The following is a 16,249-nucleotide window of genomic DNA, read 5'->3' on the forward strand; positions in this document are numbered from 1 at the left end:
AGCCCTCATCAATGGGATTAGTGCTCTTGTAAAAGAGATCCCAGAGAGCTCCCTCACTCTCCTCCCCTTTACCCCTTACCCCATGTAAGGACGCAGAGAAAAGACTATTTTCTGTGAACCAGGAAGCACGCCCTCACCAGACAAATGAATTGTCTATGCCTTGATCTTGGACCTCCCAGTCTCCAGAACTGTGAGAAATAAATTTCTGTTGTTTATAAGTCACCCAGTCTACAGTATTTACAGTATTTTGTTATAGCAGCCCAAAGGCACTAAGACTTACACAGGCTCTTGCAACAGAGGCAAAAGGACCTAGACTAGTCTACAGTGAGAAAACAGGAAAAGGTGAACCTGTAGGACTGGTGAGGAAGGGTAAATATCTAAAAAGGAAAATCACCAGATGCAAGTAGTAAGGAGATGCATTAGTAGATAATGTTAAGCACTATTAAAGGAAACAATCCACAGGAAGCCTAGAGAATTTAAAGCGCCATTAGAGGAACACGAGCAGGGGTTAAAACACAACACACAATTCTACACAGCAAGTGAGGAAGGCAAATGCTGGGAGGAACTGTAGCTTCTATAAAAGGGGGAGAGGGCAAGAAAGCCTAGAAAAGGGGACAGACACAAACAAGGAGACAAGATGAGGACCACAGAAAGTCCGTTACGCTCAGGAGCTGCGTCAGCTGATCTCTTAAAGATGAGCTTCAGAATGATGAGAGAGGCAGCATTCATTGGGGAGATTCAAAAAAACTTTGTCCAAAATGTTGCCAGGACTGGAAATGAGTGACCTGCCAGAATAAGTCCCTTTCACAAAACTACAGGCCTATAAGGCCCACGCATGGAAAAGCATAACCGCTTCCGGACTTTGGAGTTATGGAGATCCGTGTTCGAATCCCGACTGTCCCCCTTGGCAAATGAGATAACCTCCGGTGACTCTGGTCAGCTTGCCCTGGGTGGGTCACACCGCATTGTGAAGGGCAGGCCTAGGGTGAGACCCCAACAAGGTCGCTGACTCCAGAGCGGTGCTTCTTCCAGCAGCCTGATGCTCTGGGCAGCGGGTCCCCTCGCGCGGCCGGCCCCCGGCCTGGAGCGCCTTTGTGCCCCACTCACCCAAGAGCACTCGCAGAAGCGGCCCGCGGCGGGGAGCCGGGAGGGAGACCAGTCAGCAGGAGGTGGCCGTGGGACTGGGGACGCCGGTGGGAGCGCCCCCGATGTGGCGCGGACTGGTGGGGAGGGGGGCGGCCAGGTGGTGATTGGCTGGGCTGCGGCTGGCAGCTCCGGGCCAAGAACAAAAGAGAGCGGGCGGCGGGCGGCCTCTGGAGTAGGCGCTCCCGCCCGCCCGGCGCGGGCTTCGGTGCTGGGGGAAGACGCACCCATCGCCCGCCCGCCGAGCAGCCGGGCTGGCGCGCTCGGTTTCTGCGCGAAAGCCGGCCGTGTACCTAGGAATTAACCGGCCGGCCCTGGAGGGGAGGGGTGGGGAGCGGGAAGTGGTGGTGGTGGGGGGGGATGTTGAGCGCGCGCGAGAACAATAATAAGATCGTGTTTGCGGTCGCTGCCCGAGGAGGAATTCGGAGGAGGCGCGAGGCCCGGTGCTCGCGTCGCGCCCGGGAGCCCAGGAAAAAGGCCGCCGGCGGCGGCGGCGGCGGCGGCATGAGGCAGGCGACGCGGCGCCTGTGAGCAGCGCGCGGCGGCGGCGGCGGGGAACCTCAGCGCGGGGAGAGCCGAGCGGCCGGGGGCTCCCCTCCCCCGCTGCCGGGCGGTGATTTGCCGGGCCTGCTGCGCCCCCCGCCCACCCCTCGCCCCAGCTGCCGCCTCGCCGCTTCCCTTCGTCGGAGCGGCCGCTCGTCCGCCCGCCCGCCCGGCTCGAGGCCCGCGGGGAGCGCGGCGCAGTCTGTTGGCCCGCGGGGGGGCGGCCTCCCGGCATCTTCGCGGCGCCCAAGGACGACCAGGAAGGGGAGCGGCCGGGATGGCGCGTCCGCGGCCCCGCGAGTACAAGGCGGGCGACCTGGTCTTCGCCAAGATGAAGGGCTACCCGCACTGGCCGGCCCGGGTGAGTACGGCGGCCGCGCGCGGGCCCGCCCGCCCACCATTTTCCCCTTCATGATGGCGCGCCCGCCCCCTTTCCCCATCGCCTCAGCCCGGAGCGCGGAGCCCGCCGCGAGTGGCCGACTGCGGCCGGGGCTGAGGGCGCGGGCGGCGCTGCGCAGGGAGGACGGGGCCGCGCCGGAGGCGAGGGTTCCGGGCCGCGCCCGCACCCCGCGAGGGCCGCCATCCTTCCGCCCACTTTCGAAGGCGGCTCCGGCCCCGGCAGGCCCGCCGCTGCTTTCCTCCCGGAAAGCCGGTGGTGACCGGGAGCCCGCGCCGCCGGGGAGCGGGCCTGGAGTGGAGCCATCGCTCCGGGCAGGGTCGTTGGTAGACACCGCGGTCCTGGGCGAACGTCGGGGTACGTAGGGGAGCGTAGTGCAAATGGCTGTCGGAGAGCCGGCGGGTGCCCGCGGCGCAAATCCTGGAAAGGGGTAGTGGTCATTCAGAGCCAGCAGGAGCCTCTTGGCAGTCATTCATCCGTCTCTCGTTGCATCCTTCGCCTTCCAGACTTGTTGAGTTTTCCCGGAGCGCGATTCCAGGTGCCCCGCCAGCCCTATCCTTGTCCTGGGGTACGTGCATCCTTGGTGCCCATGGTTCTTTTAAACCGACACCAAATAGCCGGGAGCTTGCAGCTTGGCACTGGCTGGTGTGTCCTGTAAGCTCCTCGTGCCTTTTCACCTCCATGTTTGTTTTAGGTCAGATCCCAGACCTTATCCTCGGCCTCCCACAACAGTCCACAATAGCGCTCTCTTTCTGTGTAGCAGGGTTTTCGCTGGGCTCTTTCTCTAGAAAGCATCTGCGTGTAATACATAACATTAAATTTTATTAGGTCCTTTGCTAACATGTGTGCTTTGTGTCTTAAAATAAATCCCTTTTACTTTTATTTTATAACAGTTGGCACTTAATTGCTTGAAATAAGAAACAGTGAAAAGGAGGGTCAAAGCATGTTGAAGATTATGTTAGTAAACTTGAGGAATAGAAGTAGACATGGGAAATAGTGGCATAAATATGAGTGCAGGCTCTAAATATGTTGTATTATATGCAAGTGAAGGTACTGAGATTCTCCCCTCCCCCAAATACACCCATTCACAAAAGGAAGTGACATCATGGGTGGCCAGACTGAAATTTAGTGAAGTTGAAGTAATGGATGGACATAATCACTTTTTTTGTTTTTAGTTTGTCATGATTGTAAAATGGAAAGAACACTGGGTCAGGAATTGGGGGACCCTGGCATCTGGTCTGGGCTCTGTTATGGGCTAATCATCTCAACTGTCTGAATATCCATTTCTGCAACTGTAAAATGATCATCTCTAGGATTCCTTCCAACACTAACAACCTCAGATGTCAAGGGGAAAAAACAGTCTTATTCAGATTTCGTTAGGCTGTGCAAATAACTTTTCTCCACATCTGAACTGTAGGTTTTCCTTAAGTAAGGCAAAGTTTTCATGGTGGAATAATGGGTTATTTTTCCTACTACAGTGCCATAATGTTTTGGGGCAAGATTTGTTACTTTAGGAGTCCTTTAGGGAACCCCTTGAGTATATTCATCAAGTAAGAAATAAACAGCTATAGGGCGCATATGTTTATACATAGTTAAAAGTGAATTGAAAGTTAGCATCACCAGTTGGTCATTTTCTTGTAACACAATGGCTTTCTTTAATCTTACCTCTGAAAAATACCTCCTGAGGGTCAAAAAGAAAATAGACTTAAAATTTCATTAACATGTTGCTTGCATATGTTGGCCACCTGTAGTAATTTTGAAACAAAAAAGTGCTGCAGAAGTAGTCATAGTTGTGTATTTGATTGTACATAAAATTCCTAGGAGTTATAATTCCAAACCAAGGCAAAATGGAAAATAGAATGAGGAAATAAAATCAATTACATTGTTAGATAAGATACAGTAAATACAGGGGGAAAAATGTGTGTCTGTTCACATTTAACGCGAGCTCCTCAAGGGAAGGCCCTAAGTCTCTCTAATTTTTAAAAAATATTTTATAGTGAGTGGCATGTTGTAATTTCCAAAGAAAGGTAAAGGTTAGAAAAAGAAGAAAGATATTTGAGTCCCTACTCTTTGTTACAGTTGAATGTGTCAGTGTTCTCGTTTTATTTTCATCCCAATTCTGTGAGATAGTATCCCCACTTTACACCTAGCTATAGCTTTGTAGATGATGATATTATCAAGTATGGGGAGGGAATCCTACTTATTTAAATTTCAAATATTATCCCTTGATATGAAGGCCAGCCATGTTGGGATTCTATCAATATATGGCCATAAGGAATGAAACATAGGAGGGAGAACATGGAGGAAACATTTCTTCAGGCTATGGGGAGGAGCTTTCTGATGGTCAGAGCTGGGCCACGTGGCATGGAGAAGTGACTTCTCTGCTGTAAAGAAGACATTTGTTTTGGTCCTAGGAATCCCCTTGTGAGGAATGTGAGCCTAGAGGATTCAGACATCTAGTAAATTTGATCAGGTTGGTTTCAGCTTTTGGCTGAGCTTCACACTCTGTGCCCAGGGTGTGTTCTGTAATCTAAGTTTCAGTTTACTAGTCTGTAAAATAGGGATAATTCTCACCTCACAGATTTAGTGTATGTAAAAGCACTAAGCAGCAGTACTTGAATGCTCCTATCTTTTTTGCTTTTTGAATTTCTAATTTTTCCCCTGTATCACTACACTATTTAAAATTTTCAGCTATTACATAGATTTGTTATTTGTCCAGCATTTTATCATGAAAAATTTCAAACATATAGAGAATTTTAAAAATTGTATAGTGAACAGCCATATATCTACCACCTAGATTCTGCACTTAACATTTTGTTATACTGTCTATATCACCTATTTGTTCACATATCCATCCCTCTATCCATACAGCAGTCCATCTTTTTTTAATGCATTTCAAAGTAAGTTGCAGATAATTTACTCCTAGACACTCCAGAATGTATTTCATTAACTAGAGATCAATATTTTTAATAGATTCTTTTTTTTCCTTTTGAGGTAAAATTTACATAGACTGAAACGCACTTACCTTAAATGTACCATTCAGTGAGTTGACAAATGTATATACACTGGTGTAATGCTAGCCCCTACTGGGACAGAACAGTACCAGTACCCAAGAAAGTTCCCTTATGCCTCTTCCCAGTTGATTCTTGTCCTTCTCCCTTTTCAGATATATTATTTTAACATTAAATAGCAACTGGCTGTTTCTAATGGAGTATACTTGCTGTATATGACTTTAAAAATTAGAAGTTCATTTATGCCTAAGGATTAACTAGCTTAATACTAAAAAATACTTATGCTAAAACAAGAGTCTCCGAAGCTTTTTTTTTTTAATTTTAAAAAAATATTTTATTTATTTTTGGCCGCATAGGGTCTTAGTTGCGGCATGCAGGATCTTTCACTGTGGCATGCGGGCTTCTCTCTAGTTCTTCTCTCCAGTTGTGGCGTGTGTGCAGGCCTAGTTGCCCCATGGCACGTGGGATCTTAGTTCCCTGACCAGGGATCGAACCCGAGTCCCCTACATTGGAAGGTGGATTCTTTACCACTGAACCACCAGGGAAGTCCCTCTGAAGGCTTTTGATTGTGTACCTTGTTGGTAAAGAAAAAAGAAAAATAGAGCATGCATCTCTAATATGTGTAAATTTACTTTAAAATTACATCTACATGTACTTTGTACTATTATATATATTATAAGATAAATACAAAAAAACTAATAGGGATGACAGATGATATAGATGATATTTTATGTTTTAAAATTCTTATTGGCAAAATGTCATTAATAGTACTAGATTAAGTTTATATTTTAAAAAGTACTAATTTTTGGAATTTTTTTGCCTCCTTGTGAGATCTGACTAGATTGTCACAGTTTTTATCTTTTAAAGAGATATTATAGAATAGAACTGTCAGCTTAGCCATTTCCTTGTTTGCTTGTGCTTACATTATTAGTGTCATCTTTGTAGGACTCCTTTAGCCACTTGTTCATTTAGCGAGAATTCTGTTAGAAGTAGATGTTCCATAATTCTACTCAACCAGGCACACACAAATGGCAATAAGTCACAGTATGCCTAAAGTGAATAAATATAATTATGTAAATAAGCACACTAGTGTTAATTGATGTATTGGATATTAGTAAAATTTACTTTTTAGGCGAAAGAATAAGAAACTAAGATAGAAGTTGTACTATTTTCTTCACAGACCCCCTAAAATCATCTTGTGTATCCCCCGAGGTGTGAACACTCTGCTTATGTTACCCCTACTCTAAAAAATGGAAAAACAAAAAACAATACAAAAACCAAAGTCTTAAAGCCCTTGTGTTTCAGTTAAAGAGCTTTTGAAAATACAACTTTATATGAGAACTCTCAAGCATCGTTAATAGGAGAGTAAATCGATATAACCACTTTAGAAAACTGGCCTGATCTACTGTAGTTAAACACATGCCTGCCTTGTGACTTGGCAGTCTGTTCTAGGCATATACCCAAGAGAATGAGTGTTTATGTCCACCAAAAGACTTGTACAGTAATGCTCATATATGGCGGCTTTATCCATAATAGCAGAAGACTGAAACAACCCAGATGTCCATCAATGCTAGAATGGATAAGCAAATTTGTAGTATGTTTGTATAGTGGAGTACTACCCAGCAATAAAAAGGGGCAGACTACTGATGCCCACAAAAATATGGATAAATCTCAAAAATACAAGGTTGAGTGAAAAAAAAGCCAGACACAAGACAGTACATTCTGTATGATCCCATGATGTTCAAAAACAGGCAAAGCTGATCAATGGTGACCAGTTTGTGGTAGGTGGAGGTGGTGGGGGGGTTACTGACTGGTAGGAGGCACTGGAAATGTTCTGTATCTTGATGTGGGTTTGTACGTATGTAAAAATTTATCAGGCTTGCACTTGGGGATTTATGTACTATTATGTATATAATGCTTCAATTTGCGTATATAATGCCTCAATTTTAAAAACACACACTTTGTATGAGGTGGGGAAAAAGAAGAATCTAATACTCCAAGTTTCTTCATGGATTCAATTTCACCATTCTTAGCTTTCAGCGAGAAATTTTTTCCTTTAAGGCTTCAGTCCTACAAAGTTGCATCTTCCTTTGACTATTTTAGAAGCTTCATTTACTACTTCACAGCTTTCTCTTGAGGCTTCTTTGTAGTTCGGGATTCTGCCTCTGTCTTTTGCTTAACTCTACTAGAGTCTTTCTATTCCTTTCATGCTAAATCATTCATTGCTCATCATATTTTTGATCTAGCTCTCCACCTCTCACTTGTTAAAACTTAAGAATAAAGCATTTGACTTACCCCTCTATGACAGTTCAAAGATCTGAACTCTTATTGAACTTTTATTGAGTACCTACCGTATGTAAGGCACTGTACTAGGTGTATTTTTTCGTTTTTCTACCAACAGATTAAATTTGCAGCAATTTAAAAACATTGTAATTGAATAAAGTGTTTCCCTATCCTCTATTAATGTAAATACTGGTTGGGAATCCTCAGTTTCTGACCCATAGCACTTTCCTTTTTTTTTTTTTGCCTTTGACAGTAAACTGCTAGACTGTGAACCTTTATTTCTGCAGACCAGGCTACATATTTTCAGAGAATCAGTTGACACTTAAATTCTTTTTAATCTCGACATAAAGTAAGATGTTTATAATCTTTATTACTTTGTCCCGAGTCCACAGAAATGCATCATTGGTTCATTCCTCAGGTAGAGTGGCACAGGCTCACTCAACCTTTCTCCAAGAGACTATATTCACATTGCCAGTTTGAGACTGGCAAACTGTCTCATTTTCTTCAGCTTAACCCTGGGAGCAAACAGGCAACTTAAACTCAATACCAACATTTACATTTTCCGTCAGCCAGGTGCATCTGTGTATGTGGCATATCCCCTTTGAAATGCCCTAATGACTACTTGTTGCCCCATGATTTGAAGAATATTAATTCTCTTAATTCCACTATATGAGGTTGTGTTTGATTCTTTTGGAAAATGATGGTTTAAAATGATATATGACTGTTGAAAATGTCTATTAGCATTAGAAAAACATTATAGACTAATAAGTATAGTAGAGCAAGAGCCCAAATATTCCTGTTTATTAGAGAAATATCTTCTATTGCAGAAGAGCCTCCAGATGTCTGATCAAAATATAGTCCACTTAATACGGTTGTTAGTCCACTGCAAAAAGATTTCTTAATCATTTCAAGCAGTACTGAAAGCATGGTCTGTGGACTGTTACCTGTCAGTGACAAGATAGATATAGAAATTGAGAACAAGAGTTTAGAAATTTTTTTAGCAATTTGATAGAGTAACTTTTTGTTTGTGAATCTGATTTAAAATTGAGGTTTGTATGCCTTTTAATTTTAATTTTCTAATAATTCATCTTTAATCTATTTTATTAAAATGTCTGTAACTAATTAGATTTTTTTTAATTGCTCCTTCACCACAGAAGTACTGACTATATAGGATCCTTAACAGTCAGTAGTGTTCCTTGCACCGAAAACAATTTGCTCATACTGTAAACTGTTTAAACTATGCTTATTTAAAAGAGAGAATGGACTGACCTTCGTGTTATATATTAATTTCAGCTGTGTAACAGAGTTACAGTTATTACACAAGTAATAATGTCACTGTAGAAAGATTAACATCCTAGACATAATTACAAGCATCATGAATATCCACCTATATGTTTAGGTACATAATTTTTGTAATATATATACATTTTGCAACCTTTTTTCCCCACTAAACACTGTATCTTTAGAAGACTTTCAATGGCAATGAATATGTTTTTATAACATTATTTGTAATAGCCATCTGGTAATTTATGGCGTGGACTTATTTTTATAAATTATAACTACTTGCTATTATAAGACATTTATTTTATTTCCAGTTTTATACTATAAAAGAATACTCTGAGAAACATTCTTTTGGCTTAATTGTTATTTCCATAGGACAAGTCTCTGGAAATTATATTTCTGAGTCAAGGGGCATGTGCATGTTTTAAAGCTTTGTATTACAAAGATTTAACTATCTTATCTTACCCACTACCAGAATAAGAGAATACTTGTTTTCTCACATATTCATTAAAAGTGGATGATTCAAACTTTTAAAAATCTTTCTCAATTTAATAAGCACAAATATTTAATAGAATTAATTTCTTTGGTTACAAGTTAGGCAGAATATATGTATCATATATGACATTCTATCAATAATGTATATGTGTCTTGATTATCAAGTTAGAATGAGTATATATAATAACACTACTATGAGGTAGATATCCCCATAAGAGAACCAAGACTTAGCTTAAGAAATTCACCTAAAGACAACTTAATTGTCTTAATCCCCGACTATTAAGAATGCCACAAGAACATAAGAAATGTGATATCAGATTAGGTAAAGGACTAAAGAAGCATTTGGCAGTATGTAAAAAGAACATACATGTATGTGTGTTTGTAGGGCTACAAGTTTCTGTGAAGCTGGAAATCTTCAGTCAGAGAACATTTACTATTGTAACATTTATTATATTATCTTTAGTCTATATCTCTTTGAAAGTCCTTTGACACAGGGCAATATAAAAATAAGTATTAGCTGTGCATTAAAATCAATTCTGAATGAGTAGCATGATGTTGACTTAGTGTAAGTTCTAAAACCTTTATGTGTGAGAGAACACATCTACTTTGAACATCAAGTAGGGTAGTTATGAGAGTTACTGGTTCAGTAGAGCCTAGAAGCTAAATCATAAGAACTACTACTACTAGCCTGTGTAACTTCTTGCCAGTTTACTGCATTCCCAATCTCTGTAACAGCATTTTTCTATGTACAGTATATCACTGCCATTTGTATATGTAATCTCCTTTCAGCTGATTAAAATGGAGGTAGTAATTGAATTTTTCTACTATATCTTCTTACTTGATAAGAATTTGCTGTAGTCAGTCAGGTAAGTACCATCTGTAGGGTCACAGAGAGCCACCTAGAGGTTAAAAAGAGTGAAATAATCCAATGATTGGTGAGCTCAGACATTTAGAGTGACATCCTCCAGATTTCTGAGCAAGACTTCCTGCCATGTCCGGAAAGACAACTAGACCAGGAGTTAAAAGATAAGCACCTCATTCTACCACTCTCTTGGTTTGTTAGGTTTGGGCATCTTTTTTTTATTACAATCTCTTTGTAAAACAGGGAGAGTGATAATTCTTAGTCTCACCCTTTTTCCTAGTAATCAAATGTGAAAATATACATGAAGAAAGTGTTTGCTAATTAAGTACCTAATAATTAACCTCCTAGAAACACCGGACCTAGTAAAGTCTCAGTAAATGTTTTTGTGGTTTGGCAAGTGTGTCTTTCAGCAGTTTCCTTGTGACTTTATAATAGTGAGTTGGCTTTAGGCTCTGGGAGTTGTAGGGACTTCCCATTAATATTACCCCTCCAGATTTATGAGTGTGATGAGCCATCTCTAGAGGGTCCACATAGCTTCAGGATTTGGGGGCAAACTAAGCTGGACTTCGTTGGCAGTTAAATGGTGCCTATGAATCAACTACTCCTCCCACTTGATCACTGAAACTCAAGCTCTGAGTGGATTCCCTAAGCCTGATTATAGAGTCTCGAAGGCTCTCCAAAAGTGGACTGGGTAGTTCTTACTAACATATTAGTAACTTCTTAGTTTCTATCAAAATATGTTTAAGACGAGAGTTGTTGTAAGTGATGGGTTCATTTAGGTTCAGTACTGGTTAGCAAATATAAAAATGAGTTTCACAGAGATTGAAAAACTTTTATGTAGGGAAAAATGTCAAAAAATAAACCCATGCCTTTAGAGCTTTTCTTCCTTTTTGTCACTGAAGTAGACTTTTGTACTAATGGCATCTTTAATTTTGGAGGAAATGCATATTTAGAGGGAGCAGTGTTATGAATTCTCAGTTCATTTTTTTTTTGGAGTTAGCATATGTTAAATGGATTGAAAATTAATTCCCTCAAGACTTCTGTTTGACTTTCAAAATGAGACCAGCTATTTTCAAACAAGGCATAACTGTTCTTATCTCCTTCACTGGACTGCTACATGAGGATTAAGTCAATAATTTTGAAAAAGTATTTAGACCTTGGAAATGAGTCATGGTTGCTGATTGATTCTGTTGCAGTCTAGTCTAGTGGCTTTCAGACTTTTTTTGGCTGTAACTGACAATAGGAAATAAATATTAATTTCATACACACACACTAGAAAAAGACTTTCACCACATCATACTATATGTGATGCATCCTGATGTTTTTATATTTCATTTTGTATAAAATCAGGTTGTAACCCACAAAATCAATTTCACTACCTGTAGTTTGAAAAGTACTGGTCTGGTCTGGTCTGTTAGGCCAAAGGGAAATTAATCTATGTGAGTTATATATGTTTATATAGAACAGTAGTTGGATTTTTGAGATGAGTTAATAGTCCTGAGCTTTTTATTCTGCTGTAGCCATAGTCCTACATGGAGGACACATGAACATAAGAAATGAAAGTTATGTTAGGACACTTAACCACGCTGGCCATTGTTTTACTTGATCTCCAAAGGTATACAGATCAAATATTTCTACTCTCATTTTCCTTCTATTCTTTGAACTGCAAATATACCTACTACTTTCTTAGCTTTCTCTATGAAGCTAATTATAGTTTCATACATATGGCTTGTTGAGGGTAATAAGCTTCATACATTTGCTAACTAGTTAGTGATAAACACTGACTATCTAGTGTTCCCTGGCTGATAATATTGAGGTTCTGGGGTTTTCTTGGGTTTTTGAGACTAGACTGTAGAGGTATCAGGCTATCTATGACTGGGATTGATATGGGCTTTTGTTAAGTCCAGAAAACCTATAGGTGGGGTAGGTTTGTGGTACCCTCTGAGGTGGATGTAAAGTCATGGGACTACCACATTTCTAATGGTTCTGTATTTTCTTTACAATCACTTTTGTCCAATCAAAAAGATTTCCTTGCTACTATTTAGATAACAGCAATCTTAGAAGAGACAATCTAATATTGATGATAGTAAGACACTTCAATTTCTGAAAAAGATATATTTCTGAAAAGTTATAGTAAGCACAGTTTTATATCTCACATCTGGCTGACTGACTCACACAAAATAAGTACACTTCTATTGGAAAATAGCCCCACTATACTAAGTAGAAGTATCTGGAAACAAAAGGGTTAGGTTAATCTTTGTGTTAAGTCAGGTATTCAAGAACTCTCGTGGTTTTCCGCTCAGCTTTTTGTCACTGCTGTTGTTCACTGGCCCTGTCTAGTGCTAGGTGGGGTGGCGGGTGAAGGACAGAGCCTTTGATAGAGTTATGAAATTTGATGGTCTCCATTGTTCATTTTTAATAAGCTCCTTGTCTGGGGCAAATATTTATTTAACTACAAGGGATCAGGTAACCCAGAACAAATGTGTCCCTTGTTTTTAATATTGTCATAAAAGCAAATTACAGAAGTAGGGCAGCTCAGCAAGAGCGGGCGGTAGAGAAGTTTGTTGAAGTGAAATAGAGATGATGGTGATTGAAGACCCCTCCTTTGCGCCACTAAAATTGCTTCTCATTCAGTATTGTAAAATCCAACTACTGTGACCTCTTCATTTCCTCTGGGTATCCCAGCTACCTCCTGGCTTCACTCCTTCCTTGTCCAAATTAGACCTACATGATTACTTGAACTGCTCTCACCCCATGCACACTTTCATGCATTCACCCTACAAACTCCTGCTGAGACCAACTAGACATAATCACAAAGGCATGCAGACTGGGGCTGCTCCAGGATTAATTTCGTTAGGTCCTCAGCACTGCTCATCACTCCTTTTACTTGACCTGGGTCAGTTCCTTGTCTATCCTCCTCAGGTGTTAGTAGATATTTTTACTACCCTCTTCCAACTCAACCTCTTTCCCCTTATTTTCAGCAAATTATTTTACTTTCATATTTTATATGTTCATTTTCAAGGTGCAATGGAAGAGCAGGAGCTTTATGTGCAGATAAAGCCGTGTCTGCTGTCTCTATCCCTCAACAGATGAATGACCTTGGGTACCTAATCTCTTGGCTTTGATGGACTGTAAAATGGAGACAATAATGCCTTCTTTTCAGGGTTATTTCAAGGATTTTAAACATAAAGAATCTGAAGTTTTGTGGGGTTTTTTGTTTTTTTTTTTTTTTAAGAATCTGAAGTTTAACGGATGATCAAAAAATGTTTTTTTCCCTCTCCATCGCCTCTTCCCCATCCTCCTTACTAAGACCCTCCCCTTCTTGCTTGACCCCACCCTTTTCCTTTCTTCATTCAACATTCAGCAAATATTGATATTTTTGAGTGTTTGCTATGTCCCAAACACTAACACCCTCATAGATGCTGGGGGTAGAGAGGTAACCTAAACAAAGTTTTGTTCTCATAGACTTGAAGTCATCAGCCTCTTCCCCTCCACTGACTTTCTCTCTACAGACTAGAAAGAATAATCTCTCCTATCTTCCAGGCACTGCTCTCTCTGCTTTCCTTGGTAGCCATGCTTCTTTAAATAACTGACCTTACTGTCTCTTTCTCACCCCTCTCCCAGAAGTCACCATCACCTGCCAATTAATAGAATTCATTTCAATCCTAATTGTTGCCTCTGTGGAAATTAACACTGCTATTAAAAAATTCTCTTCTCTTGACTTCCCTCCTATGTTTCTTTTGAAAGATTCTTCTGCTTCTCTAACCATACCTGTACAGGTTCTTCTTTGGCTTCAAGCCACCATTCTTCTAAATTTCTGTTTCAGGCCCAGACTTAACTATTGTGAGCTTCAAATCCATACATCCGTTTACCTACTAGACAGCTCCATCTAGCTGTCCCTCAGGTACCGCAAATTCATCATCAAAAGTAATCTAGCCACCCCTCCCAACCCAAGTATTCCTGTTTTACTTAAAGATTACTATTTAGCCAGTCACCCCCAAAAACAAAGACCTCAAATTATCCTAGATGCTCCTTATTCTTTGCCTCTAACATCTTATTGATCACCTAATGATGTCAAGATGGGCTGTGCAAATGGAGGCCTGGTGGTAGTTCTGATAGAGAAAAATACTGTGAAATTTGATTCATTATACAGCCCAGGGCAGCGTAAGAGTGCTAAACACAAAAGAACCTGAGGCGTATTCATGTTGTAAACAGGATGTAATTCCAACAAAACAGTATGACATTAAATTATTAATTTAGATTTTTTGGTGTCATTTTATTTCTACTTAATAATATATAAATTTATCTTGGTTTTATAATGTATTGTTATAATAGTACTGTTATATTTGTGCACATTTCAGAACATGATAAAATTTTATGACAGCTGGGGTCCACATCATGTTGATATATTCCTTCTTTTAAAATTCATTTTATTGAAGTATAGTTGATTTATAATGTGTTAATTACTATACAGCAAAGTGATTCAGTTATACCTATATATACATACTTTTTCATATTCTTTTCCATTATGGTTTATCACAGGATATTGAATATAGTTCCCTGTGTAGGACCTTGTTGTTTATCCATTCTATGTACAATAATTTGCATCTGCTAACCTCAAACTCCCAATCCATCCCTCCCTAGCCCCCCTCCCCCTTGGCAACCACAAGTCTGTTCTCTAGGACTGTGAGTCTGTTTCTGTGTTGTAGGTAAGTTCATGTGTCATATTTTAAATTACACATATAAGTGATATCATATGGTATTTTATCTGACTTGCTTAGCATGATGACTTACTGAGCATGATAATCTCTAGGTCCATCCATGTTGCTGCAAATGGCATTATTTCATTCCATTTTATGGCTGAGTAATGCTTCATTCTCTATATATACCACATCTTCTTTATCCATTCATCTGTCAATGGGCATTTAGGTTGTTTCTATGTTTTGGCTATTGTAAATAGTGCTGCAGTGAACATTGGGGTGCATGTATCTTTTTTTTTTTTCTTTTTCCCGGTACGCGGGCCTCTCACTGTTGTGGCCTCTCCTGTTGCGGAGCACAGGCTCCGGACGCGCAGGCTCAGCTGCCATGGCTTACGGGCCCAGCCGCTCCGCGGCATGTGGGATCTTCCCAGACCGGGGCACGAACCCGTGTCCCCTGCATCGGCAGGCGGACTCTCAACCACTGCGCCACCAGGGAAGCCCGTATGTATCTTTTTGAATTACAGTTTTCTCTAGATATATGCCCAGGAATGGGATTGCAGGATCATGTGGCAACTCTATTTTTAGTTTTTTAAGGAACCCCCATACTGTTTTCCATTGATGTATTCTTTTATTCTTATTCTTCTAAGAATTATCAAGAATGGAAGTTAAATTTTGTCAAAGTTAAATTTTGTCAAATTGTAATAGTTTTGTAAGTTTTCTCTTTTGGCCTTGTTATTAATTATATATTTTAAATATTAAATTGTACTTGTATACCTGGAATACACCTTACTTTGTTTCAGTACAGTAACCCCCCCTTATCCATGGGGATACATTACAGTACCCCCAGTGGATGCCTGAAATTGCAGATAATACTGAGCCCTGTGTATACGTTTTTTTCCTATACCTATGTACCCATGATAGAGTTTAATTTATAAATTAGGCATGGTAAAATATTAAATAAATAATAAAATAAAACAGTTATATCAATACACTAATAAAAGTTACGTGGATGTGGTCTCTCTCAAAATACCTTATTGTATAAATTTAATGCCTTTTCCATCTTAACTAAACACTTATAATGCACTATGGCCATAACTTTTGCAGTTTGGAGTGCAACAGCAAAACTAGCATGAATTTCTTTTTCCTTCACAATTTCATGAATAGAATATTCTTTCATACAGTAGATCTTAGCAACTTCAACAAATGGTATTTTTTCTCTCCTTATTAAGTCGAGAACTTTCACCTTTTCACTTAATGAAAGCACTTCACAGCTTCTCTTTGGCATATGCAAATTGCCAGCATCACTACTCTTACGCTTTGCAGCCCTCATTAAGTAAAATCAAGGCTACTTGAACACAAGCACTGCAATACTGCAACAGTTGATCTGATAACTGAGATAGCTACTAAGTTATTAACAGGTAGGATATGCTGGACCAAGGGATAATTCATGTCCCACTCCAGGATGGCTTGAGATTTCCTAACACTACTGAGAATGACGTGCAATTTAAAACTTATGAATTGTTTATTTCTGGAA

The 16,249-nt window shown here is 40.5% G+C and overlaps 1 protein-coding gene across 2 annotated transcripts in view; it reads left to right on the forward strand.

Annotated features, from left to right (window-relative positions):
• Positions 1–1,522: 1,522 nt before the first annotated feature.
• The window catches only part of HDGFL3 (HDGF like 3), a 75,007-nt gene continuing 60,280 nt past the window's right edge, over positions 1,523–16,249 (forward strand). Inside the window, exon 1 of one of the 2 annotated variants that reach the window (XM_079914075.1) lies at positions 1,523–2,047. In XM_079914075.1, coding sequence (XP_079770201.1) covers positions 1,964–2,047 — 84 coding nt within the window. In that variant the 5' untranslated portion in view covers positions 1,523–1,963. The remainder of the gene's footprint in view (positions 2,048–16,249) is intronic. The other variant, XM_079914076.1, reaches the window with a different exon arrangement.

This window comes from Stenella coeruleoalba (assembly GCF_951394435.1).
Source record: "Stenella coeruleoalba genome assembly, chromosome: 2".
NCBI lineage: Eukaryota > Metazoa > Chordata > Mammalia > Artiodactyla > Delphinidae > Stenella > Stenella coeruleoalba.